Source organism: Dipodomys merriami, unplaced genomic scaffold, assembly GCF_024711535.1.
Source record: "Dipodomys merriami isolate MVZ:Mamm:240054 unplaced genomic scaffold, mDipMer1.0.p SCAF_92, whole genome shotgun sequence".
Classification (NCBI taxonomy): Eukaryota; Metazoa; Chordata; class Mammalia; order Rodentia; family Heteromyidae; genus Dipodomys; species Dipodomys merriami.
In genome coordinates this window covers 3461591-3487720 of record NW_027206535.1, presented here as the reverse complement: position 1 = coordinate 3487720, position 26130 = coordinate 3461591, and the positions used below count along the sequence as shown (strand labels likewise).

The window sequence follows — 26130 nt, the reverse complement described above, 5'->3', positions numbered from 1 at the left end:
CTGCAGCTAAATGAATTTTATTTGTTTTGTTTTTTTGTTTTGGGGTCCAGTCGTGGGGCCTGAACTCTGGGCCTGGGCGCTGTCCCTCAGCTCTTCAGCTCAAGGCTAGCGCTCTACCACTTGAGCCACAGCGCCACTTCTGGCTTTTTTCTTTTTGCTTATGTGGTGCTGAGGAATCGAACCCAGGGCCTCAGGCACGCAAGGCAAGCGCTCTACCACTGAGCCACCTTCCCAGCCCAGCTAAATGAATTTTAAAAGAACACAATCTTCTTTCTCTCATTCCATCTTCCAAAAGTTCAAGAATTTTTCTTAGATGTATGGATTAAGTTTTGGCTTTTCAAGAGAGATGAAAGATTGTTTTATTTGTGTATTTATTTTCTTCTTTGGTAGCTCACTTTTCGGTATTCATTCAGCTCTGGCTCACATGATTTCCTTAAGAAAATATTAAGATGTCCATATGAGATCTGTATCTGGACTCCCAAATTGCACCATATATGTTGTAGAGCCTGGATTTTTAGGTATTTTCAGAAATTTGAGTAATTTCAATTATTTCACTAAAATGAGTGCATTATAAACTGGAGACTTGTTAAGGTCCTTACCTTCATTTCAAGAATAGCTAACTTCAAACTTAAGTAAATGCTGTGAGAGTGGAACATTTTAAAACAGAGATTGTAAAACAATATAAAAATGCATATCATGTAATCTTTGAGTTAGGATAAGAGATGTTATACAAGGAAAAAGATTCTTTTTTGGGGGGGGGGGTCAGTCATAAGGCTTGAACCCTGGGCCTGAGTGCTGTCCCTGAGCTCTTCAGCTCAAGGCTAGCACTCTACCACTTGAACTACAGTGCCACTTCCAGCTATTTCTATGATTAATTGGAGATGAGAATCTCATGGGGACTTTCCTGCCTGGGCTGGCTTTGAACTGTGATCCTCAGCTCTCAGCCTCCTGAGTAGCTAGGATTATAGGCATGAGCCAACAGTGCCCGGCAAAAAAAAAAGATTCTTAATACTATTAGCCTAAATGAAACAAAGAATAACTGGAAAAAAAAACCCTGAAAATCTATCTGATGTATTAGGAATAAGCTCAAGTTGTGGTTTGTTCTTTTCCACATATATAACAGTTTCCTTATGCGTGAGGTGAGCTAAATTGAAGCAAGATTTTTATTTATTTATTTATTTAGTATTTATTTATTTTTGCCAATCCTCGGGCTTGAAGTCAGAGCCTGGGTGCTGTCCCTGAGCCTCTTTGTGTTTGAAGCTAGCGCTCCATCAGTTAAGCCACAGCACTACTTCCAGCTTTTTCTGAGTAGTTTGTTGGAGATAATAATCTCACAGACTTTTCTGCCTGGGCTGGCTTTGAAGCAGGATCCTTAAATCTCAGCCTCCTGAATAGCTAGGATTACAGGTGTGAACCATCTTCACCCAGCTTTAAAGCAAGATTTGTGGAACTCTAATTTATTATACAACTTGAGATAGGGATTAAATAACCTGCTTTGGAACCTGATATTTGTGTATCTTGATATGTATGTAGGCTTCACCATTTATCCTGGAGATCGATGGAGTCTAGAGGTGGAACAGGTGTATGTCATCACAGTAGAAGTGTTTGACAAAAGCAGCACAAAGGTCTATATTTCAGATGTGAGTCTCTCTTGCTATTTTGTTTTTTGGGGTGTGTGCTGTGTATATGTGTGTGTGCTCTGTGTGTGTGTGTGTGTGTGTGTGTGCATGTAGTGTGGGGCTGGAACTCTGGCCTTCTACTTTTGCTCACCTCATGGCTGGCATTGTATTACTTTAACCACACCTCCAGTCCATGAGTGTCTTTATGTTCCTCTAGCTCCTCATGTGGATAGTTCCCTGGACTGGTCTATCTGTCCAGTGGAAGATCCCTCTCTTCCTTTCCATGTTTTACTTTTGGAAATGAATGTTACTAGCTTTTAAACTGTTACTAATTTTTGAGGAATACTTCACTAGAAGTAAAGTTACAACATGGTAAGAATTATAGAAAGAAGCCGGTAGCTCATGCCTGTAATCCTAGCTACTCAGGGGGCTAACATCTGAGGATCACAGTTCAAAGCCAGCCCGGGCAGGAAAGTACTCGAGACTCTTATCTCCAATAAACCACCAGAAAACCAGAAGTGGTGCTGTGGCTCTAGTGGTAGAGTGCTAGCCTTGAGCTGAAGAGCTCAGGGACAGCACCCAGGCCCAGAGTTCAAGTCCCACAACCAACCAAAAAAACAAAAAAACCTCAAAACAAAAGTCAATTACAGGAAGGAGTTGAAGAGAGTCCCAGTGATAACACTTTGGAGGGATCCTCACTCTTCAGATTCACTTCTGAGATGGCTACGAGTTTTGTGGTTTGAGAATAGTGTGAATATCAGATGGGAAGTGTTATATTCACCTTTTTTTCTGAGAAATATTAACTTATGGAATTTACAAATTGCACTAAAATTCACCTAAGTTTTTACTTTCTCTGTTCCTGATATTTGCATTTATGGATCTTTCAAAACTAGGACCTTTTTTTTTTTTTTGGTAGTGGTACTGGTAGTTTCCCACGTTCTAGACAGTTACTTTACCACTTGAGCGACACTTCTAGCCCTTGTTTGCTTTAGTTAATTATTTAGTTTTTATTATATAGGATCTCCTGTTTTTGCCCATCCTCAAACCATGATCCTTCTACCTACAGCCTCCCTCATAGCTGGGCTGTTATAGGTGAATGCCACCATACCTAGCTTGTTGATTAAGATGAAATCTCACTGACTTTTTGCCTGGGCTAACATCACATCTCCATCTTCCTGATATCTGTCTCCCAAACAACTGCAATTATAGGTATGAACCGCTGTTCCAGCCAGTAGTTCCAGTTTAAAATTAATTTTCTTTTTCTCAATTTAGAATCTCCATGAGGAAAACCAAAGGTTTTCTTTCTGTTGTTGCTGTTTGTGCCAGTCTTGAGGCTTGAACTCAAGGCCTGGGCATTGTCCCTACGCTTTTTTGCTGAAAGCTAGCACTCTACCACTTGAGCCACAACTCCATTTCTAGCTCATTTTATTATTAACTGGAGATAAGAGTCTCATAGCCCTTATTAAAGCTGAACTTTGATCCTCAGATCTCAGCCTTCTTTTTTTGGGGGGGGGCAGGGGAGGTCCAGTAGTGGGGCCTGAACTCTGGGCCTGGGCGCTGTCCCTCAGCTCTTCAACTCAAGGCTAGCTCTCTACCACTGGAGCCACAGCGCCACTTCCGGCTTTTTCTGCTTATGTGGTACTGAGGAATTGAACCCAGGGCCTCATGCATGAGAGGCAAGCGCTCTACCACTGAGCCACCTTCCCAGCCCTATTCTTATTTCTTTATCCCATTAATGCATAGCTACAGTTTTATATATGCTTTGGAATAAGATGACTTTAAGGGAAGAACATCCCTTGAGGTTTGTGTTGCTGTTGGGCTCATTGCAGAATCTCAGGATTATGTACAACTTTCTGAAGGAATACTTTGAAGAGCAAGTAACTACTGTGAATGGATCTTACCATGTAGTAAAAGCCCTGAGAGATGGTGTTGTGGTGATAAATGCATCCCTGACTTCCATCATTCACCAGGTAGGAAGTAAAACAATAGTCATTGCATTCTAAGAAAACTGAAGAGGTATGATATATGGAATATACCACCTTTATCTTTCACAAAAATGATGAGCAGATAATAAACGATACACATAGTATTTTCTACCTCGACAAACTTTATATTTCAATCTCTGTTAATACACAAGTCTACACTGTGATCATTGTGTACATATCTGGGGTTCCTTTAAGAATTACTGTTGTTGGGGGGGGAGGGGGGAGGCTGGGAAGGGATGTGAAGGGTAAACAAAGGAGGAGGCTGCAATGCTTGGTAAGAAATGTACGCATTATCCTGCCCATGTAATTGTAACCCCTCTGTACAGTATGTTCACAAATAAAATAAAATAAAATTTAAACAAAAAAAAAGAATTACTGTTGTGGCCGGGTGCTGGTGGCTCATGCCTGTAATCCTAGCTACTCAGGAGGCTGAGATCTGAGGATCACGGTTCAAAGCCAGCCCGGGAAGGAAAGACTGTGAGACTCCTATCTCCAATAAACCACCAGAAAACCGGAAGTGGCGCTGTAGCTCAAGTGGTAGAGCGCTCGCCTTGAGCTGAAGAGCTGAAGGAAAGCACCCAAGCCCAGAGTTCAGGCCCCACGACCGACAAAAAAAAGAATTACTGTTGTGCCGGTTCCTGTGGTTCATGTTAGCTACTCAGAGGCTGAAATTTGAGGATTTCATTTGAAGGCAGCCTGGGTAGGAAATTCCATGAGACTCTGATCACCAGTTAACCACCAGAAAACAAACGAGCTGTGGCTCAATGTGGTAGAGCACTAGCCTGAAGTGAAAAAGCTGAAGGACAGCAGCCAGGCCCTGAGTTCAAACCCCACAATTGACAAAAAAAAAAAAAAAAGAATTGTTATTGTTATTTGAGACAAGTTCTTCTTATGTTGCCTAGGTTTACCTGGAATTCAATGGTCCTGCTGGTATGTTACCACCATGCACGTGCATGTGCGCGCACGTGCACACACACACACACATCCAAATGATTAACATGCTAATGTATTTAGCCCTGCACTCAATGTTGAATTTTTACTTATTTCCAGGTTTTTCTTTGGTTAGGTTTTTTTTTTTTTTGGTTTGTTTCTTTTTTTCTTTTTTCTTTTTTTGCCAGTCCTGGGGCTTGAACTCAGGGCCTGGGCACTGTTCCTGAGCTGCTGCTTTTACTCAAGGCTAGCACTCTACCACTTCTGGCTTTTTCTGTTTATGTGGTACTGAGGAATCAAGCCCAGGGCTTCATGCATGCTAGGCAAGCACTCTACCACTGAGCCACATACCCAGCTTATTGTTTTCAGTTTTTTGAGCAGTGTGTCACTATGTATGTAGCCCAGGCAGGCTTTGAACTTGAGATCCTCCTGTCTTACCCTTCCTAATGCTGGGATTACAGTATTGCACTACTTGTGCTACCATGCCTGGTTTATTTCTTATTTGTTGACATTGTAAGTGGCATAACTGAGTATCTTTCCATATTTTGTTCCCCTTTTGGCTAGTTCTGGAACTCGTGATCCTCCTGCCTCATCTTCCTCGTTGATTACCGGCGTGCACCACCATGGCCAGCTTGGCTAGTTTTCTTTTATTCTTTCTTTCTTTCTTTCTTTCCTTCTTTCCTTCTTTCCTTCTTTCCTTCTTTCCTTCTTTCTTTCTTTCTTTCTTTCTTGTTTTTTTTTGGGGGGGGTCTGGTTTTGGGGCCTGGACTCTGGGCCTGGGCGCTGTCCCTCAGCTCTTCAGCTCAACGCTAGCACTCTACTACATGAGCCACACTGCCACTTCCGGCTTTTTTTTTTCTGCTTATGTGGTGCTGAGGAATCAAACCCAGGGCCTCATGCATACAAGGCAAGCGCTCTACCACTGAGCCACCTTCCCAGCCCAATCTTTCTTTTTTTTTTTTTTTTTTGCCAGTCATGCTTGGGCTTTGTCCCTGAGCCTCTTTGTCCTTAAGGCTAGTGCCTTAAGGATTTTTCTGTCTCATGGACTTTTCTTCCTTGGCTGGCTTTCAATGGCAATCCTCAGATCTCAGCCTCCTGAGTAGCTAGAATTACAGGTGTGAACCATCAACACCCGGCTATTTTTGGTTAATTTTCACATGGCAAAATACCATATTAGATAAAAATATGAGGAATCAATCTATTTTTAATGTCTCCAAATTAGAAAGTATCCTGTGGCTTTGTTTGTTTGTTTGTTTGTTTGGTCAGTTGTGGGGATTGAACTCTGGGCCTGGGCACTGTCCCTGCACTCTTCAGCTCAAGGCTAGTGTTCTACCACTTGAGCCACAGTGCCACTTCTGGTTTTCGAGTGGTTTATTGGAGATAAGTGTCTCACAGACTTTCCTGCCCAGGCTGACTTTGAACCACGATCCTCAGAGCTCAGCCTCCTCAGTAGCTAGTATTACAGGCATGAGCCACTGGCACCAAGCTCCTGTGGCTTTTTTTTTTTTTTAATATGGTATTGAGTAATCAAACTCAGGGCCTTATGTATGCTAGGCAAGTACTCTACCACTAAGTCACATGTCCAGTCAATATCCTGATTTATTTATTTATTTATTTATTTATTTATTTATTGGTGTGGGACTTGAACTCTGGGCCTGGGCACTGTCCCTGAGCCTCTTAGTGCTCAAGGCTAGCACTCTACCACTTGAGCCAGAGTGCCACTTCTAGTCTTTGAGTGGTTTATTGGAGATAAGAGTCTTACAGGGACTTTTCTGGCTGGCTTTGAACCACAATCCTTAGATCTCAGCCTCCTCAGTAGCTAGGATTCCAGGCATGAGTCACAGTGCCTGGAGTATCCTGATTTTTATAGCCTGTCAAATATCCTTCCTTTTCCTCAAACTGCTTTCCTTTGATGGTCCTTTCACTCAAAATCCCAAAGTAGCCTTAATTCTCTGCATACTCAGCTTCTACATTCAATATAATAAGTGCCTATTCAGTCCTAAATATCTCACAAGTCCTTTTATTTCCTACTGTCTCAACATAGACTTTTCTCCCCCCTTCCCTTTCTTTTTTTTCAGTCCTGGGATTTAAATTCAGCAAGCACTGGCAAGCCCTGTTCCTCTGAGGTACATACCCAGCCCTTCATATGGATTCTTTCTACAAAGATCACAAGCTCATAGTTTGCAGAGTATTTTGGCTTATAGTCTTGCTTTTTATTTTATGTAACTGTCATTCTTCCTTCCTTCCTTCTTTCCTTCTTTTTTCCTTCTTCTGGGTGCTGGCGATTTTTTCTTAATTGAGAAACATAAAAATAAAACCCATCAGGTGCTAGTGGCATATGCCTGTAATCCTAGCTGCTTAAGGAGGTTGAGACTCTCATCTCCAATTAACCAACAAAGAGTTAGAAATAAGCCAGGTGCTGGTGGTCTATGCCTGTAATCCTTGCTACTAAGGAAGCTGAAATCTGAGGATCATAGTTCAAAGCCAGCCAGTGCAGAAAAGTCCCCTATGAGACTCTTATTCCAATTAACCACTCAAAAACTGGACGTGGCACTGTGACTCAAAGTGGCAGATCACTAGTCTTGATCAAAAGAGCTCAAGGACAGTGCCAGGTCCTGAGTTAAAGCCCTTGACCAACAAAAATAAAAAATAAATAAATGAGATTTCTGATTTCTAGAAAAACATGAAATAAACAGTTAAACAGTGGCTGTATTGTTTAGACTGTACTCAGTCTGCTTTAGTTCCTACCATTCCTTATTAGTGTATGCCCACTTTAATAAACCATTTTAAGTACCTAAAAGTGTATTTTTGTACACATTTGAATCTGTACCTCTATCTAATGATTGACCCTTAACAACTTTTCCAGCCTGAGGGTCTTGTCATTCTTTTCTTAGGCCTTAGACACACTGAACTTTTATTTCCTAGAAAACACCTTATTTTTTTTTTTTGCCTTTAAGTTTTGTTTTCATATGGTTTGTTTTTAGGGGGGAATTCTTTTTAGATTGATGAAAATATTAGAATTTGAGATTATAGTAATGGTTACACAGTTTTGAACATACTAAAACCAGTGAATCGTGAACTCTAGATAGGAAAATTTTGTTGTTATGTGAACCTCTAAAAAGATGCTTTGAAAGATGTATGACTGCAGCAATTTAGATGTTGGGGGAAAAAAGTAACAAATCAGGCATTGCAATAAAATTATCCAAAATGAGCCCGGTCCGGGTAGCTCACACCTGTAATCCTACTCAGGAGGCTGAGATCAGGGGATCACAGTTCAAAGTCAGCCCAGACAGGAAAGTCTGTGAGACTCTTATCTCCAGTTAACCACCACAAAACTGGAAGAGGCACTGTGGCTCAAGTGGTAGAGCACTTGCCTTGAGCTGAAGAGCTGAGGGACAGTGCCCAGGCCCAAAGATGAAACCCCACAACTGACCAAAAAAAAAAAAAATCCAAAATGAAAACCATAAGAATAAAAAGCGCCAGGCGCTGGTGGCTCACGCCTGTAATCCTAGCTACTCAGGAGGCTGAGATCTGAGGATCGCGGTTCAAAGCCAGCCCGGGCAGGAGAGACCGTGAGACTCCTATCTCCAATAACCACCAGAAAAACGGAAGTGGCACTGTAGCTCAAGTGGTACAGCGCTAGCCTTGAGCTGAAGAGCTGAGGGACAGCGCCCAGGCCCAGAGTTCAAGCCCCATGACCGACAAAAAAAAAAAAAAGAATAAAAAGCCAGCAAGTGTATGGGAGTAGGGACAACTTTAAGCAACCTAGTATAAATCTGTACATCTAGGAATTTCAAAATCCCAAACACTTATAACAATTGGAAGGGGGATGGGAATGTGGTTTAGTGGTAGAGCACTTGCCTAGCATGCATGAAGCCCTGGGTTCCATTCCTCAGTACCACATAAATGGAAACAACCAGAAGTGGCACTGTGGCTCAAGTGGTAGAGTGCTAGCCTTGAGCAAAAGAAGCTGAGGGACAGTGCCCAGGCTGAGTTCAAGCCCCAGGACTGGCAATAAAATAATAATAATAATAATAATAATAATAATAATAATAATAATAATAATAATAATAATTGGAAGGCAGGAAGATGAAGAATTTGAGACCAACCTGTACCACATAGCAAGATCCTGTCTCATAAAACCAAAATGACAACAAAGGAAAGTACTTACAAAATATTTTTTCTTGTTCCTATAGAATAACAGTATTCAGCCAATACAACTTCTAATCAAACACCAACAAGAAGTGAAGATTTATTTTCCCATCAAGCTTAAGCCCAGCTTTCTGGCATTTCCTCATCACCCTCATGAAAAGTTATATCGTTACAAAGTACAGGTATGGTGTCCTGTAACACCAGAATTCACAAAGTGATAAGCCAGTTTCTCTGATAAATTAATTTACTAATGTTGAATTTCATTTCCCTCTAATCTCAGTATAGTCAGTCAGTTTTTTATGGCCACTAATAAAATCATGTCCTTAAATACTATCATCTCGCAAGACTTGCTGTACTTTCTACCTCTCTGCCATACATATTTGCCTTGGGAGTTAATTATGGTCTTGTCGGGTTCCCTTATATCTTGTATTGACCTTTTGTGTGTGTGTGTGTGTGTGTGTGTGTGTGTGTTTTTGTATTGACCTTTTGTGATATTATCATTTAGTTCTTTCACAATAGCTCCAGTTTCCTAACGTGTAGAGATGATTTATGATATAGCTTTATTTACAAGTAAAAATTTACATTTTCACTTAAATTCCATTTTTCTTCTTATAGTAAATATAATGTGATTTTTTCACAGGTAGAAGGTGGTAGTGGCAACTTCACTTGGACGTCTTCTAATGAAACAGTAGCCATGGTAACCACTAAAGGAGTTGTGACTGCAGGCCAGGTCCGGGGGAATAGTACCATTTTGGCCAGAGATGTACAAAATCCATTTCGATATGGGGAAATTAAGGTAAGGTTTCAGTGAAACCTTACCACCTCTAAAACATTCCTGTCTAAACTTATATGTAGTAACATGTTTGAAAGTACTTCAAGTCCAACTTGGTTACTTAAAAATGTTACTCAAAGCCAGGTGCCAATGGTTCATACCATGAGACTCTTACCTCCAATTAAGCACCAGAAAGTAGGAAGTGACTCAAGTGGTAGAGCACCAGCCTTGAGCAAAAAATCTAAGGTACAGTGCCCAGGCCCTGAGTTCAAGCCCCAGTACTGGCATTAAAAAAAGAAAAGAAGATGGTCTGGGAATATGGCTTAGTATTAGAGTACTTGCCTAGCATGCATGAACCCTGGCTTTGATTTCTCAGTACTATATAAACAGAAAAGGCCGGAAGTGGCACTGTGGTCAAGTGGTAGAGTGCTAGTCTTGAGCAAAAAGAAGCTCAGGGAGGGCTGGGAAGGTGGCTCAGTGGTAGAGTGCTTGCCTTGCATGCCTGAGGCCCTGGGTTCGATTCCTCAACACCACATAAGAAAAAAGAAAAAAAAAAAAGAAAGAAAAAAAAAAAGAAAAGCCGGGCGCTGGTGGCTCACGCCTGTAATCCTAGCTACTCAAGAGGCTGAGATCTGAGGATCGTGGTTCAAAGCCAGCCCGGGCAGGAGAGACCGTGAGATTCCTATCTCCAATAAACCACCAGAAAACCGGAAGTGGCGCTGTAGCTCAAGTGGCAGAGCGCTCGCTTGAGCTGAAGAGCTGAGGCACAGCGCCCAGGCCCAGAGTTCAGGCCCCAAAACTGGACCCAAAAAAAAAAAAAAGAAAGAAAGAAGAAGCTCAGGGATAGGGCTCAGACCCTGAATTCAAGCCCCAGGACTGGCAAAAAAAAAAAAAAAAGAAGAAGAAGAAGAAGAAGAAGAAGAAAAGAAAAGAGAAAAAAGAAAGAAAAGCTGGCGACAGTGGCTCACACCTGTAATCCTAGCTATTCAGGAGGCTGAGATCTGAGGATTACAGTTCAAAAAGAGCCCTGGCAGGAAAGTCTATGAGACTTTTTTGGGGGGTTGCTGTGTTTAATTTTTTAGGGAATGATTTATAAGGCTTTTCTAAAAGATGAATTGTTTTTCTTTAGGTACATGTTCTAAAACTGAACAGAATTGAACTGTTACCATATCATGCTGATGTGGAAATTGGACAGATTATAGAAATCCCTATTGCAATATATCATATAAATAAGGAGACCAAAGAGACTATTGCATTCACAGACTGCTCTCATTTAACCTTGGATATGAACTCAGATAAGCAAGGAGTCTTTACTCTTTTCAAAGAAGGTAAGACTAGGCACTTTATTTGAACTTGAATTAAGAGACCCATCATCAATTTAGACTAATGATCAATTTAGAAACTACTCTACTTTGAATTCATTATCATTCCTGGTTTGTTTGTTTTTTCCAGTCTTAGGGTTTGAACTCAGGGCCTGAGTGCTGTCCCTGGGCTTCTTTTTGCTCAAGGTTAGCACTCTACCACTTGAGCCACAGCACCACTTCCTGCTTTTTCTGTTTAGGCTGTGCTGAGGAATCAAACCCAGGGCTTCCTGCTAGGCTAGCACTCTACCACTAAGTCACATTCCCAGCCACCCCATCCCACCCCCCACCCCTGCTCTTTTTCCTTTTTTTCTAGACAGGATTTTACTATGTAGTTCTTGCTGGGCTGGAGCTTATAGTCATTCTGCTTCAGTGTCCAAAGGGCTAGAATTATTAGTGTACACTACTACCACATCAGACTTTCTCTTTCTATTTACCTTTTTTTTTTTTTTTTTTTTTTGGGTCCGGTCGTGGGGCCTGAACTCTGGGCCTGGGCGCTGTCCCTCAGCTCTTGAGCTCAAGGTTAGCGCTCTACCCCTTGAGCCACAGCGCCACTTCTGGCTTTTTTTTCTTTTTGCTTATGTGGTGCTGAGGAATCGAACCCAGGGCCTCGAGCATGTAAGGCAAGCGCTCTACCACTGAGCCACCTTCCCAGCCCCCCCACTTTTTTTTTGCCAGTCCTGGGGCTTGAACTCAGGGCCTGGACACTGTCCTTGGACTTCTTGCTCAAGGTTAGCACACTTTATCACTTGAGCCACAGTACCACTTCTGGCTTTTTCTGTTTATGTGTTATTGAGGAATTGAACCCAGGGCTTCATGCATGCTAGGCAAGCACTCTACCACTGAACTACCTTCCCAGCCCCTGGACCTACCTTCCTTTCTCTTTCTTTCCTTTCTTTCTCGCTTTCCTTCCTTCCTTCCTTCCTTCCTCCTTCCTTCCTTTTTTCTTTCCTTCCTTCCTTCATCCCTCCCTCCCTCCCTTCCTCCCTCCTTTCTTTCTTTCTTTTTCTTTCTTTCTTCCTCCCTTCCTTCCTCCCTTCCTTTCTTTCTTCCTTTCTTTCTTCCTTTCTTTCTTTCTTTCTTTCTTTCTTTCTTTCTTTCTTTCTTTCTTTCTTTCTTTCTTTCTTTTTTGGGGGGGGTCCGGTTGTGGGGCCTGAACTCTGGGCCTGGGCGCTGTCCCTCAGCTCTGCAGCTCAAGGCTAGTGCTCTACCACTTGAGCCACAGCACCACTTGCAGCTTTTTCTGCTTATGTGGTGCTGAGGAATCGAACCCAGGGCCTCATGCATGCAAGGCAAGCACTCTACCACTGAGCCACCTTCCCAGCCCTCTTTCTTTCTTTCTTTTTTTCTTTCTTTCTTTTCTTTCTTCCTTTCTTTCTTTCTGTTATGGGACTTGAAGTCAGGGCCTAGGCACTGTCCCTGAGCTTTTTTCCTCAAAACTGGTATTCTACCACTTTGAGCCACAGTGTCACTTTTTTTTTTTGTCAGTTGTGGGTCTTGAACTTTGGTCCTGGGCACTTCCCTGAGCTCTTCAGCTCAAGGCGAGCACTCTACCACTTGAGCTACAGCGCCACTTCCTCATGGACTTTCCTATCCAGGCTGGCTTCAAAACACGATCCTCAGATATATATTTTTTTATTTGTTTATTTTATTTTATTTTATTTTTTTGTCGGTCTTGGGGCTTGAACTCTGGGCTTGGGCGCTTTCCCTCAGCTTTTCAGCTTAAGGCAAGCACTCTACCGCTTGAGCCACAGTGCCACTTCCGATTTTCTGGTGGTTTATTAGAAGTAAGAGTCTCACGGACTGGCTTTCAACTGTGATCCTCAGATCTCAGCCTCCTGGGTAGCTAGGATTACAGGCGTGCGCCACCGGCGCCCAGCTAACCTGGTGATTATATTAAGATTTTTTGTTGTTGGTTTTATTTTGACAGTACAGGGGCTTGAATTCAGAGCTTCATACTTGCTCAGCTAGTGTTCTACCAGTTGAACCATACCTCTACCTCTGCTTTTTGCTGGTTTATTTGAAGATAGAATCTCATGGACTTTTCTGCTTTGGCTGGTTTTGATCCATGATCCTCTAAATTTCAGCCTGCTGAGTAACTAGAATTATAGATGTGAGCCACCAGCACCTGGCTCAATGTGGTTTTTAATGTATCAAACTTCTATTTTTTTTTTTTTTTGTCGGTCGTGGGGTTTGAACTCTGGGCCTGGGCACTGTTCCTCAGCTCTTCAGCTCAAGGCAAGCGCTCTACCACTTGAGCTACAAGCGCAACTTCCGGTTTTCTGGTGGTTTATTGGAGATAGGAGTCTCACAGTCTCTCCTGCCCGGGCTGGCTTTGAACCGCGATCCTCAGATCTCAGCCTCCTGAGTAGCTAGGATTACAGGCGTGAGCCACTAGCGCCCGGCTCAAACTTCTATTTCTATAGCTTAATTTCCTTGATAACTGACTGCTTTTTACCTTGCTGAAATCATGGTATATTTGTTTTTTGTTTTTTTTACTCAAAGGTATTCAAAGACCAGGACCAAGTCATTGTTCCAGTATACACATAGCAGCAAAATCTTTAGGCCATACTCTGGTAACAGTCAGTGTAACTGAAAATGAAGAGTATTTGGAAAGCAGTGCCACAGTGGCTGCTTATGAACCACTAAAGGTGAGATATTTCATAGGGCATTGGCCTTTCTTTCCATGATGTAACTATGTGCACTTCGGGGCTGCCTAGCCATCTATGGAATACTGAATCAATGATACTACCACTTTTTTTTTTTTTTTTGGTGGTACTAGAATTGAACTCAAGGCTGGGAAGGTGGCTCAGTGGTAGAGCGCTTGCCTTGCATGCATGAGGCCCTGGGTTTGATTCCTCAGCACCACATAAACAGAAAAAGCTGGAGTGGTGCTGTAGCTCAAATGGTAGAGTGCTTACCTTGAGCTGAAGAGCTGAGGGGCAGTGCCCAGTTCCAGAGTTCAGGCCCCACGACCAACAGAAGAAGAAAAAGAAAAAGAAAAAAAGAAGTGAGCTCAGCCTCACAAATGCTATTTATTTCTTTTTCTTTTTCTTTTTTTTGGGGGGGCCAACACCAGGATTCTAATGATACCCGACACTTTTGCTTATTGGCTAGTGCTCTCTCAACTGAGCCATACCTCCACCCCCAGCTTCACACATATTAGGGAAGTGCTCTACCACCTGTGCCCTATTCCCAGTCCACCAACCTCTCATCAAACTTGAATCTCAGGCTTCCTGAATAAAGATATTGAGAAATAGCTTTAACTGCATCAGCAAATTTTACGTATTCTTCCTTCTTTTTTTTTGAGGCATAAAATATGTATAGGAAAATACATTAAATACATAATCATTGTAGCAAGTAAGCAGTGGCTCACGCCTGTAATCCTAGCTACTCAGGAGGCTGAGATGTGAGGATCATGCTTCAAAGCCAGCAGAATAGTCCCTATGAGGGGAAAAAAAAGGAAAAGAAAAGTCCCTGTGAGACTCTTATCTCCAGTTAACCACCAGAAAACTGGAAGTGGTGCTGTGGCTCAAGTGGTAGAGCACTTGCCTTGAGATGAAGAGCTGAGGGACAGCGCCCAGGCCTGGAGTTCAGGCCCCATGCCCGACAAAAACAAAACCAAAAATAGAAAAACTAAGCTTGGTATGATAGTACATGTCTATAATTCCAGCTACTTGGGAGACAAATGTAGGAGGAAATGACTTAGAAGATCATGATTTGAGGCTAATCTGGACAAAAGCATGAGACATTTATTTGGAAAAAGCTAAAGAGTTTAGCAGGCACAAAGTCCTGAGTTCAATCCTCAGTATCACAAAGAGAGACAGAGACGGGGGCGGGGGGGGGGGGGGGGGAAGAGAGGGACAGAAAGAGAGGAGAAGAAAAGAGAAGAAAAAAAAGGAAGCTGGGCACAGGTAGCTCATGCCTGTGATCCTAGCTATTCAGGAGGCTGAGGTCACAGTTCAAAGCTAGCCCAGCAGGAAAGTCCATGTAACCCTTTATCTCCAATTAACCACCAGAAAACCGGAAGTGGCACTGTGGCTCAAGTGGTAGAGTACTCGCCTTGAGCTAAAGAATTCAGTGACAGCGCCCAGGCCCAGAGTTCAAGTGCCACAACCCAAAAAAAAAAAAAAAAAAAAAAAAGATAATCTCTTAATGAAAACACAAGGATCATTAGCCTTACACATCTAAATGGCATTAGGAGATGAATAAATATGCAAATGAATGATGGAGATACACTATAATACTGTAAATATAGAGAATGAAAAAGTAGTTGTGGTTTGGAATCAATGTAGATGAATTAATGGAAAAGGTGACACATGGGCTAGGCTACAGCCATGGGTGAGAATTAAACTACTGTACAGATTGAGAGACTTTCCAAGAGAGCAACTTGATGTAGATTCTTCTTAATTTGGAAATTAATGCCAATTTCTGTACATTCAGATAATTAGTTTTTCTGCGTATCTAAACTAGTTATAAAACTGTTGGGCCAACTAAGTATAAAACACCAGCTGCCAAGTAAGAGTTCAAGGTCCTGAGTTCAAGCCCCAGTACACACACACACACACACACATACACACACACACACACTGTTGAGCCAGGCATAGTATGTCTATAGTCCCAGAAAGATCTCTTAAGCCTAGACAAGATCAGCCTGGAAAACAGCAAGAGGGAGCTCAGAAGGTGGCTCAGTGGTAGAGTGCTTGCCTTGCATGCCTGAGGCCCTGGGTTTGATTCCTCAGCACCACATAAGCAAAAAGAAAAAAGCCAGAAGTGGCACTGTGGCTCAAGTGGTAGAGCACTAGCCTTGATCTGAAGAGCTGAGGGACAGCGCCCAGGCCCAGAGTTCAGGCCCCACGACCGGACCCAAAAAAAAAGAAAACAGCAAGAGGCTCTCAAAAAGCAAAATAATAACCAGAATCTAGAGTCTCCAACCTGTAACCTAGCTACTTAGGAGGCTGAGACCCAGAGGATCTCAGTTTAATGGTAGCTGAGGCAGAAAAGTCTGTGAGACTCTCTCTAATTAACGACCAAAAAGTCAGGCTTGCCAGGCACCGGTGGCTCATGTCCATAATCCCAGCGACTCAAGAGGCTGAGATCTGAGGATCACAGTTCCAAGCCAGCCCAGGCAGGAAAGTCCATGAGACTTTGATCTCCAATAACCGCCAGAAAACCAGAAGTGGCACTTTGGCTCAAGTGGTAGAGCACTAGCCTTGAGTTGAAGAGCTCAGGGACAGCGCCCAGACCCACCACACCGACCCCCAAAAAAACCACAGTTCAAATAGTAGAGTACCAGCCAGGTACGTAAGCCAAGCTAGTGTGAACCTGAGTTTAAACTCTGGTACTAATGAAAATAAATGAGCAGGGCTGGGAAGGTGGCTCAGTGGTAGAGCGCTTGCCGTGCATGCCTGAGGCCCTGGGTTCGATTCCCCAGCACCACATAAGCAAAAAGAAAAAAGCCGGAAGTGGAGCTATGGCTCAAGTGGTAGAGTGCTAGCCTTGAGCTGAAGAGCTGAGGGACAGCGCCCAGGCCCAGAGTTCAGGCCCCACGACCGGACCCAAAAAAAAAAAAAAAAAGAAAGAAAGAAAATAAATGAGCAAATAAATAATAAAAATTAACAAAAAATTTAAAAACCGGGGTGGGGGGGTTGGAGATGGGAAGGGATGGGAAGGGGAAACAAAGGAGGAGGCAACAATGCTTGATAAGAAATGTACTCATGCCGGGCGCTGGTGGCTCACGCCTGTAATCCTAGCTACTCAGGAGGCTGAGATCTGAGGATCTCGGTTCAAAGCCAGCCCGGGCAAGAAAGACCATGAGACTCCTATCTCCAATAAACCACCAGAAAACCGGAAGTGGCTCTGTGGCTCAAGTGGTAGAGCGCTCGCCTTGAGCTGAAGAGCTGAGGGACAGCGCCCAGGCCCAGAGTTCAAGCCCCACGACCGACAAAAAAAAAAAAAAAGAAATGTACTCATTATCTTTCCCATGTAATTGTAACCCCTCTATACGATATTTTCACCAAAAAAAAAAAAAAAAAAGAACAGGAAAAATTAAAAACCATTTATTTTCCTAACCAACCAAGGATTAATTTCTTTAAGGCCATAAACCCTGTGGAAGTGGCCCTGGTGACATGGAAATCGGTAAAGGAAATGGTGTTCGAAGGGGGCCCTCGTCCGTGGATCTTGGAGCCCTCCAGATTTTTCCTGGAGCTAAGTGTAGAAGAGACAGGGAAGATTGAAATAACAGAAGTCCGGCTTCCAGCTAAGAGAAAACAGAACCAGTATATCTACCGAGTCCTGTGCCTGGATTTAGGGGAACAGGTAAAGAAAAAGTCATTTTTAACATTACTATAATATTAGCATCTATACTACAATATTACAACTCCTTTGGACATCTAGCCATTCCTTTTCACATTCTAATAGATTTAATATCAGAAAGAAAACCGTGTGTGTGTGTGTGTGTGTGTGTGTGTGTGTATGTGGCTTCAAATCTTGATCCTCCTCCTGCCTGTGGGATTACAGGCATACTCCACCATACTCAGTTATAGAGAAAAAATTTCTAATTATTGATTAGAGGACTGTTCTTGTTTGTTTGTTTTTGGCCAGTCCTGGGGCTTGAACTCTGGGCCTGGGCACCATCCTTGAGCTTCTTTTGCTCAAGGCTAGCACTCTACCACTTGAATTACAGTGCCACTTCTGGCTTTTTCTGTGTATGTGATACTGAGGAATCAAACTCAGGGCTTGATGTATGTAAGGCAAGCATTCTACCACTAAGCCACATTCCCAGCCCTAGAGAACTGTTTTGTGTTCTTACTGTTTGTTACGTGTGCCCAGTGATTTCAATAAGTTCATTGAACAGTCTACTAAATAATCAAGATGGTTTTTGCATTTGAATTTTACTTATTTATTTATTTATTTATTTGAATTAAACTCATTTTTTTGGAGTGGGGATCCAGTCCTGGAGCCTGAACTCTGGGCCTGGGCACTGTCCCTCAGCTCTTCAGCTCAAGGCTAGCGCTCTACTACTTGAGCCACAGTGCCACTTCCAGCTTTTTTCTTTTTTCTTATGTGGTGCTGAGGAATCGAACCCAGGGCCTCGGGCATGCAAGGCAAGCGCTCTACCCGTGAGCCACCTTCCTAGCCCCGAATTACACTCATTGTTATACAGACGGGTTTCATTGTGCTATTTCCCCACATGCATATAATACATCTCAATCAGCCTCATTCCATCAACTACTCTCCAGATGTATGTATGTATGTATGTATGTATGTATGTATGTATATGTATTTATAATTTTGCTGGTATTCAGTCTTGAATTCTGGGCTTGGCTCTCTTGTTTCACTTTCTTCATACACAATTGACACTCTATCACATGAGCCATAACTCCACTTCCAGCTTTTTGGTGGTTTATTGGAAATAACTACCCTACAAATTTATCTGCCCCAGTCGCTTTGAACCTCAGTTCTCAGATGTCAGCCTCCTGAGTAGCTAGGAGTATAGGTGTGAGCCACCAGCACCAAGTATCAATATCTGTTTGTTTTGTTGTTTTGTTTTGTTTTGTTCCCCAGTCCTGGGACTTGAATTCTGGGTCTGGGCACTGTCCTTGGGCTTCTTTTTTTTTTTTTTTTTTTTTTTTGGTTGTAGGCCTTGAACTTTGGGCCTGGATGCTGTCCCTCAGCCCTTCAGCTCAAGGTGAGCACTCTACCACTTGAGCCACAGTGCCCAAGTTTCTGGTGGTTTATTGGAGATAAGAGTCTCATGGACTTTTCCTGCCCGAGCTGGGTTTAAACTGCGATCCTCAGATCTCAGCCTCCTGAGTAGCTAGGATTATAGGTGTGAACCACTGGTGCCTGGCTCCTTGGGCTTCTTTTTTTTTTTTTTTTTTTTTGTCGGTTGTGGGGCTTGAACTCTGGGCCTGGGCGCTGTCCCTCAGCTCTTCAGCTCAAGGTGAGCGCTCTACCACTTGAGCTACAGCGCCACTTCCAGTTTTCTGGTGGTTTATTGGAGATAGGAGTCTCACGGTCTATCCTGCCCGGGCTGGCTTTGAATCGCGATCCTCAGATCTCAGCCTCCTGAGTAGCTAGGATTACAGGTGTGAGCCACCAACGCCTGGCTTCCTTGGGCTTCTTTTCTAGCACTCTACCACTTGAACTACAGTGCCACTTCCAGCTTTTTCTATGATTAATTGGAGATGAGAATCTCATGGAGACTTTCCTGCCTGGGCTGGCTTTGAACTGTGATCTTCAGATCTCAACATCCTGAGTAGCTAGGATTACAGGTATTAGCCACTGATGTTCGGCCAATACCTTTTTATAGTAGTGAATCTACCTCACATTTTCCACATTTAATCACTCTAACTTATTTCTTGTTTTCCCAGATTCTTATCTTCAATTAACCAACAAAAAGCTTGAAGTAGAGCTGTGGCTCAAATGGTAGAGCACCAGCCAGCCTTGAGTAAAAAAGCTAAAAGACAGCACTCAAGCCCCAGTACCAGCACATACACACAAACTACAATAAATATCCACATGTCATTTGGACTATGCTTTTTTTTCTTTATGAAATACTGCAAATGGACCTAAAAGTGGCAAGACAACATTTTTCCTTTTGGTCAGTTTGTGGGACATGAACTTAGAGCCCCGATGTCCCTGAGTTTTTTCACTCAAGACTAGTACTCTACCACCTTGAGCTACAGCACCACTTCTGGTTTTCTGGTGGTTAACTGGAGATAGTCCTACAAACTTTCCTGCCCCTGCTGGCTTTGAACCACCATCCTCAGATCTCAGACTCCCGAGTAGCTAGGATTACAGGTGTGAGCCACTGACACCCAGCAACTTCAAATGCTTGATCCTTCTGCCTCTGCCCCCCAGGTGTTTGGGATTGTAGGCATGTACTGCCACACTTGATTCCTCTTAAGATTCTGTTAATAAAAATAAGTTCCAAAGAACATGTTATCACTTCTTTCACACTTACTGAAATTAGAAACTCATTTATTTTCATCCCTCCTACAAGGAAATAAATGTATTGGAAGGCACCAGGGACACTAATGATAAAGCTATTTTTGGACAGATGGAAGTAAGATAGTCTGTTCAGAACCCAAGTTGGAGTGAATAATGCTTTTAATATTTTTAGGTAAGATTTGAGTATGAGTTTTTCTTTTTTTGGGTCCGGTCGTGGGGCCGGAACTCTGGGCCTGGGCGCTGTCCCTCTTCAGCTTAAGGCTAGCTAGCGCTCTACCACTTGAGCCACAGTACCACTTCCGGCTTTTTTTCTTAGGTGGTGCTGAGGAATCGAACCCAGGGCCTTGAGCATGCAAGGCAAGTGCTCTACCACTGAGCCACCTTCCCAGCCCCTGAGTATGAGTTTTTCAAATAAAGCTTTTATTATGTTATAGTTTTGTCCTTTCCTAGTTTATTGAGTGAGCTATTACTAATCTCAGGCCTACTTAAACTTCATTTGGAACTCCCTAATTTCTTCTTTTTTTTTTTTTTTTAATTATGCTGGTACTAGGGCTTGAACTCAGGCCATGGGTGCTGTCCCTTAGCTTTTTTCTTCCTACCCTTTGAGCCACAGCTCCACTTTCAGTTTGTTTGTTTTTTTTTTTTTGGGGGGGGGGGTTTGGTTAATTGGAGGCAAGAGTCTCACAGACTTTCCTACCCTGGCTGGTATTGAAACTCCATCCTCAGATCTCATCCTTCTAAGTAGCTAGGATTATAGGTGTGAGACACCAGCCTAATTTTAAATTCTTTTTGTTTCCATATATTGTTACTTATTATATATCTACTAGAGATAAGTTGAAACACAAATTAGTTTTCCAACTTTTACCAAATAGTAACAAAGTGTTTATTGGAGGAAACTACTTGGTCCAAGTTAGACTTTTAAAATTCCATTTGTTTTAAAATTTCCATGATAACTTCTACGTCCCAAGGGCACAGATAATTAAAAACTATAATATCCTTAAAGGATTTGTCTGATTATAATTTCCAAAAGGCTCTAGAATGCAATTTGAATAATTGAAACACATCTAAACTACTATGTTGGAATCAATACATCGTATGTCCACTCACAATTATCTCTTGCTCCGGTATTTTCTTATAGATTCTCACATTCCGAATTGGAAATCACCCAGGTGTTCTGAACCCTAGTCCAGCTGTAGAGGTTGTACAGGTGCGTTTCATATGCGCCCACCCTGCCAGTATGTCAGTGACACCAGTATATAATGTGCCAGCTGGTGCCCAGCCATGCCCTCTGCCACAGCACAACAAACAACTGGTAAGTTTGAAGGATGTTTTTTGACAAATATAGCATTTTTGTCTTATATAGTTTAGATACAAAAGGTCTGAAATACAGCTTTTCTATTAAAGTTAAGGGGTTTTATATATATATATATATATATATATATATATATATATATATATATATATATATATATGTATTTTTTTTAACTTTTTTATCTGTTTCTGAGAAGGGAGAAAAAGAGAACTGACTATACTTGATTTTGTTACTGTACTTAGCTACACAGATAGCTTATGGCTATGGAAATAGACATTTAGATTTTCCTCAATAACTTCCTAATCGTTTTCTTCTTTCCTTTTTTTTTTTCTTTGTTGGTTGTAGGGCTTGAACTCAGGGCCTGGGCACTGTCCCTGAGCCTCTTTGTTCTCAAGGCTAGCGTTCTACCACTTTGAGCCACAATTCTACTTCCCGTTTTTGAGTGGTTAATTAGAAATAAGAGTCTCACAGGACTTTTCTGCTCGGGCTGGCTTTCAACCATGATCCTCAGATCTCAGCCTCCTGAGTAGCTAGGATTACAGGTGTGGGCCACCAGCACCCAGCTCTAACTAGTTTTCTTAATATCATTTCCTACCAAGTCTTCTTTTCTTTCTTTCTTTTTTTTTTTTTTTGCTAGTCCTAGGGCTTGCATTCAGGGCCTGGTTGCTGTCCCTGACTTTCTTTTATCAAGGCTGGTACTCTACCACTTCAACCATATCTCCACTTCCAGCTTTTTGCTGGTTAATGGAAGATAAGAGCCTTAGGAACTTTCCTACCCCAGCAGGCTTCAAACCTCAGTCCTCAGATCTCAGCCTCCTAAGTAGATAGGATTGCAAGTGTGAGTCCCTGCAACTTACTGTACTCTATCCTGGAGGATCTTTCATGTGGTTGGTGTGGGACTTAAACTCAGGGCTTGGGTACTGTCCCTGAACTTTTGTGCTCAAGACTTTGAGCCACCATGCCACTTCCAGTTTTCTGGTGGTTAACTGGGGATAAGAGACTCGTGGACTTTCCTGCCCAAGTTGGCTTTGAACTGCGATCCTTGTATCTCAGCCTCCTGAGTAGTTAGGATTTCAGGTGTGAACCACCACCACCAGGCTTTGTTTATACATTTATTTTTTAATATGGCTGTTTTGAGTTAGAACAGGCAGAATTCTGCTCTCAGAAATTTTACAGTGTGCAGCCAGGCACCCGTAGCTCATGCCTGTAATCCTAGCTACTCAGAAGGCTGAGATCTGAGGATCACGATTCAAAGCCAGCTCGGGCAGGAAAGTCCATGAGACTTTTATCTACAATAAATCATTCAGAAAACTGGAAGTGGTGCTGTGGCTCAAGTGGTAGAGTGCTTGCCTTGAGTTGAAGGGCTGAGGGACAGTGCCCAGGCCCACAATTCAAGCCCAGGACTGACAAAAAAAAAAAAGCAAAGCAAAGAAAAGAAATACAGTGTGCTTCCTACCAAACTTCATATGTACTTCTAATTTATAGACTAGGTAGACTTTTTGTTGTTGTTGTTTTATTTTGAGATAGAATCTAGCTACTATGTAACCCAGGTAAGTCTCTGGGTCCTACTGCCCCCGTCTCCTAAATAGCTAGGGTTACATATATGCTATTAAATGCTTAACAGACTCAAAACAAATTTTTTTTTGGGGGGGGTCCGGTCGTGGGGCCTGAACTCTTGGCCTGGGTGCTGTCCCTCAGCAATTCAGCTCAAGGCTAGCACTCTACCACTTGAGCCACAGAGCCACTTCTGGCTTTTTTTTTTTTCCTGCTTATATGGTGCTGAAGAATCGAACCCAGGGCTTTAAGCATGCAAGGCAAGCGCTCTACCACTGAGCCACCTTCCCAGCCCAAAAGTGACCGTGGCTCAGTTCTATAATCCTAACTACTTAGGAGGCTGAGATCTGAGAACTGAAGTTCAAAGCCAGCATGAGGCTTCTCACAAGTCTCTGAGATTCTTATGTCCAATTAAGCAGCAAAAAGTGGAGCTGGTGGCTGTAGTGGTAGAGTGCTAGCTTTGAGCAAAAAAAGACAGCACTCAGGCCCTGAGTTCAAGCCCCAGTATTAGTAAAGCAAAATAAGATATTTGGGTGAACATTTAGGGAAACTGAAATATTGATGAAATATTTGATGATACTAAATTAATTTTAATACTTTTATGTATTAATAGTATTGTTTGTTTGGTTTTTTTGTCGGTCATGGGGCTTGAGCTCTGGGCTTGGGCACTGTCCCTGTGCTCTTCAGCTCAAGGCAAGCACTCCACAGCTTGAGCTACAGTGCTACTTCCAGTTTTCTAGTGGTTTAGTGGAAATAAGAGTATCAGACTTTCCTGCCCAGGCTGGCTTTGAACCTGGATACTCAGATCTCAGCCTCCTCAATAGCTAGGATTACAGGTGTGAGCCACCAGCGCACCACTTTTATTGCTTTTTTTTTTGGTAGGACTTGGGGCTTGAACTCAGGGCCTGGGCTCCATCCCTAAGTCTCTCTCTGTGCTCAAAGCTAGCACTCTATCTCTTGAGCCACAGTGCCACTTCTGGCTTTTTCTGTTTATGGGATACTGAGGAACTGAACCCACTGCTTCATGCATGCTAGGCAAGAACTCTACCACTAAGCCACACTCCCAGCCCCATTGCTCTTCTTATGTTGCAGAATGTTCTCATTCTTAGGAAACAGACTGAAATATTTAGGAGTAAAATGCCTTTCTATTTACATCATTCACAGAACAACAACAACAACAAAAAACTTCCCCTGACCCAGTACAAGTAAGGTGAAGAAGAGGGAGACAGAAAGGGAAAGCAGATTTCACTAAGTGATAAGAATGGGTAAATCTGGGCCATAGCTGGTGGCTCACACCTATAATCCTAACTCAAGATGCCAAAATCTGAGGATTTTGGTTCAAAGCCAGATTGTGCAGAAAAGTCCCTGAGACTCTTGTCTCCAGTTAACCACCAGAGAGTATAAGAAGTGTAGCTGTGGTTCAAGTGATAGATTACTAGCCTTGAGGAAAAAAGTTCAAGGAAGATGTCCAGGCCCGGGGCTGGGAAGGTGGCTCAGTGGTAGAGTGCTTGCCTTGCATGCATGAGGCCCTGGGTTCGATTCCTCAGCACCACATAAGCAAAAAGAAAAAAGCCGGAAGTGACGCTGTGGCTCAAGTGGTAGAGTGCTAGCCTTGAGCTGAAGAGCTGAGGGACAGCGCACAGGCCCCGAGTTCAGGCCCCACAACCGGACCCCCCCCCCGAAAAAAACAAAAACAAGATGTCCAGGCCCTGAGTTCAAGCCCCAGAACCAGTAAAAGAAGAAGGAATGAGTGAATCCAGGTAAAATTTTATATAAACGTTCATTATTCTTTTTTTATATAGACTTGAAATTTGTCAAAATAGAAAGATGAAACGTGATTTTTACAGAGATTTTTTTTTTCTGCCAGTCCCGGGGCTTGAACTCTCTGTGCTCAAGGCTAATGCTCTACCACTTGAGCCACAGCTCCACTTCCAGCTTTTTCTGTGTATATGGTATTGAGGAATCAAACCCAGGGCTTCATGCTTGCTAGGAAGGCACTGTACCACTGAGCCACATTCCCAGCCTGAAACATGATTTTTAATCTTCAAGGATATCTTACTATCTCTAAATCTATTAGATTTAATTGTTTTTCCCTTCCCTAATTTTTATTTTAATGCAGATTCCTGTATCAAGTCTGAGGGACACAGTCCTGGAACTAGCAGTATTTGATCAACATAGGAGAAAGTTTGATAATTTCAGTTCGCTAATACTAGAATGGAAATCTTCCAATGAGACACTAGCCTATTTTGAAGATTATAAATCAATGGAGATGGTAGCCAAAGATGATGGCAGTGGACAGACTCAATTACATGGTATTGTAGAAATTTATAAATCCTTTCACATGGAATACCTGCAAAGTGGTTCAAATTAAGAATTTTCTTTCTTTTTTTTTTTTGTCAGTAATGGGACCTGAACTCTGGGCCTGGGTGCTCTCCCTCAGCTCTTCAGCTCAGGGCTAGCATCCTACCACTTGAGTCACAATGCCACTTATGGCTTTTTTTGCTTATGTGGTTCTAAAGAAATAGAACCCAGGACCTTATGCATGCAAGGCAAGCACTCTACCACTGAACGAACTTCCCAGTCTCATAAAGGTAGTCTCATGAAATCCATCCACCACCAGAACCTACCCCTTGATAGGTAGGAAGTAGGAAAGATAGCTGTGTACCTGGATCTGTAACTCAGTCTGGAAGTCAAGAAACCAAGCAAGGGTCTAGAAGATAGGCTCCCATTTTATTGCCTCCCCGGCCAAACTTAGCAAGTCAAGGGGCCACTGCCCTACATGTAAAAATGAGGAAGGAAACCCTTTACATAGTTCCTCTAAGAGCTGTTATACAGCTACGATGCTTTGACATGAGAAGTGCTTTGTAAACAGTCCTGTTTAGAAACCTGAGGACTACATCAGGCTACAGGATGAATTTTCCCATTCCTTATATATCAAGAAAATAATCTCTAGCTCAAAAACCCAACAAAATAATAGAGCTGGGAGCCCAGTGCCGGTGTCTCATGCCTGTAATCCTAGCTACTCAGGAGGCTGAGATCTGAGGATCACAGGTCAAAGCCAGCCCAGGCACAAAAGCCGGTGAGACTCTTATCTCCAATAAACCACTCAGAAAACCAGAAGTGGCGATGTGGCTCAAGTGGTAGAGTGCTAGCCTTGAGCTGAAGAGCTGAGTGACAGCGCCCAGGCCCAGAGTTCAAGCCCCACAACCAACAAAAAATAAAATAAGGGGCTGGGAAGGTGGCTCAATGGTAAGGTCTTGCATGCCTGAGTCCCTGGGTTCGATTCCTTAGTACCACGTAAGAAAAAAGAAAAAAGCCGGAAGTGGCACTGTGGCTCAAATGGTAGAGCGCTAGCCTTGAGCTGAAGAGCTAAGGGACAGCGCCCAGGCCCAGAATTCAGGCCCCACGACCGGACCCCCCCCAAAAAAAATAAAATAATAAAATAAATAATAATAGAGCTGGGAATGTGATTCAGTGAAAGCACGCTTGC

General features: G+C 42.7%; 1 protein-coding gene across 1 annotated transcript in view; it reads left to right on the top strand.

The window, feature by feature from the left end:
* Positions 1 to 26130, top strand: part of Nup210l (nucleoporin 210 like) — a 91147-nt gene that overhangs the window by 27134 nt on the left and 37883 nt on the right. Inside the window, exons 8-17 of the mRNA XM_070013824.1 lie at positions 450 to 518; positions 1534 to 1640; positions 3449 to 3589; positions 8731 to 8868; positions 9327 to 9482; positions 10588 to 10786; positions 13325 to 13470; positions 16916 to 17137; positions 20913 to 21086; positions 24760 to 24952. Of these exons, the coding sequence (XP_069869925.1) occupies positions 450 to 518; positions 1534 to 1640; positions 3449 to 3589; positions 8731 to 8868; positions 9327 to 9482; positions 10588 to 10786; positions 13325 to 13470; positions 16916 to 17137; positions 20913 to 21086; positions 24760 to 24952 (1545 nt within the window). The remainder of the gene's footprint in view (positions 1 to 449; positions 519 to 1533; positions 1641 to 3448; positions 3590 to 8730; positions 8869 to 9326; positions 9483 to 10587; positions 10787 to 13324; positions 13471 to 16915; positions 17138 to 20912; positions 21087 to 24759; positions 24953 to 26130) is intronic.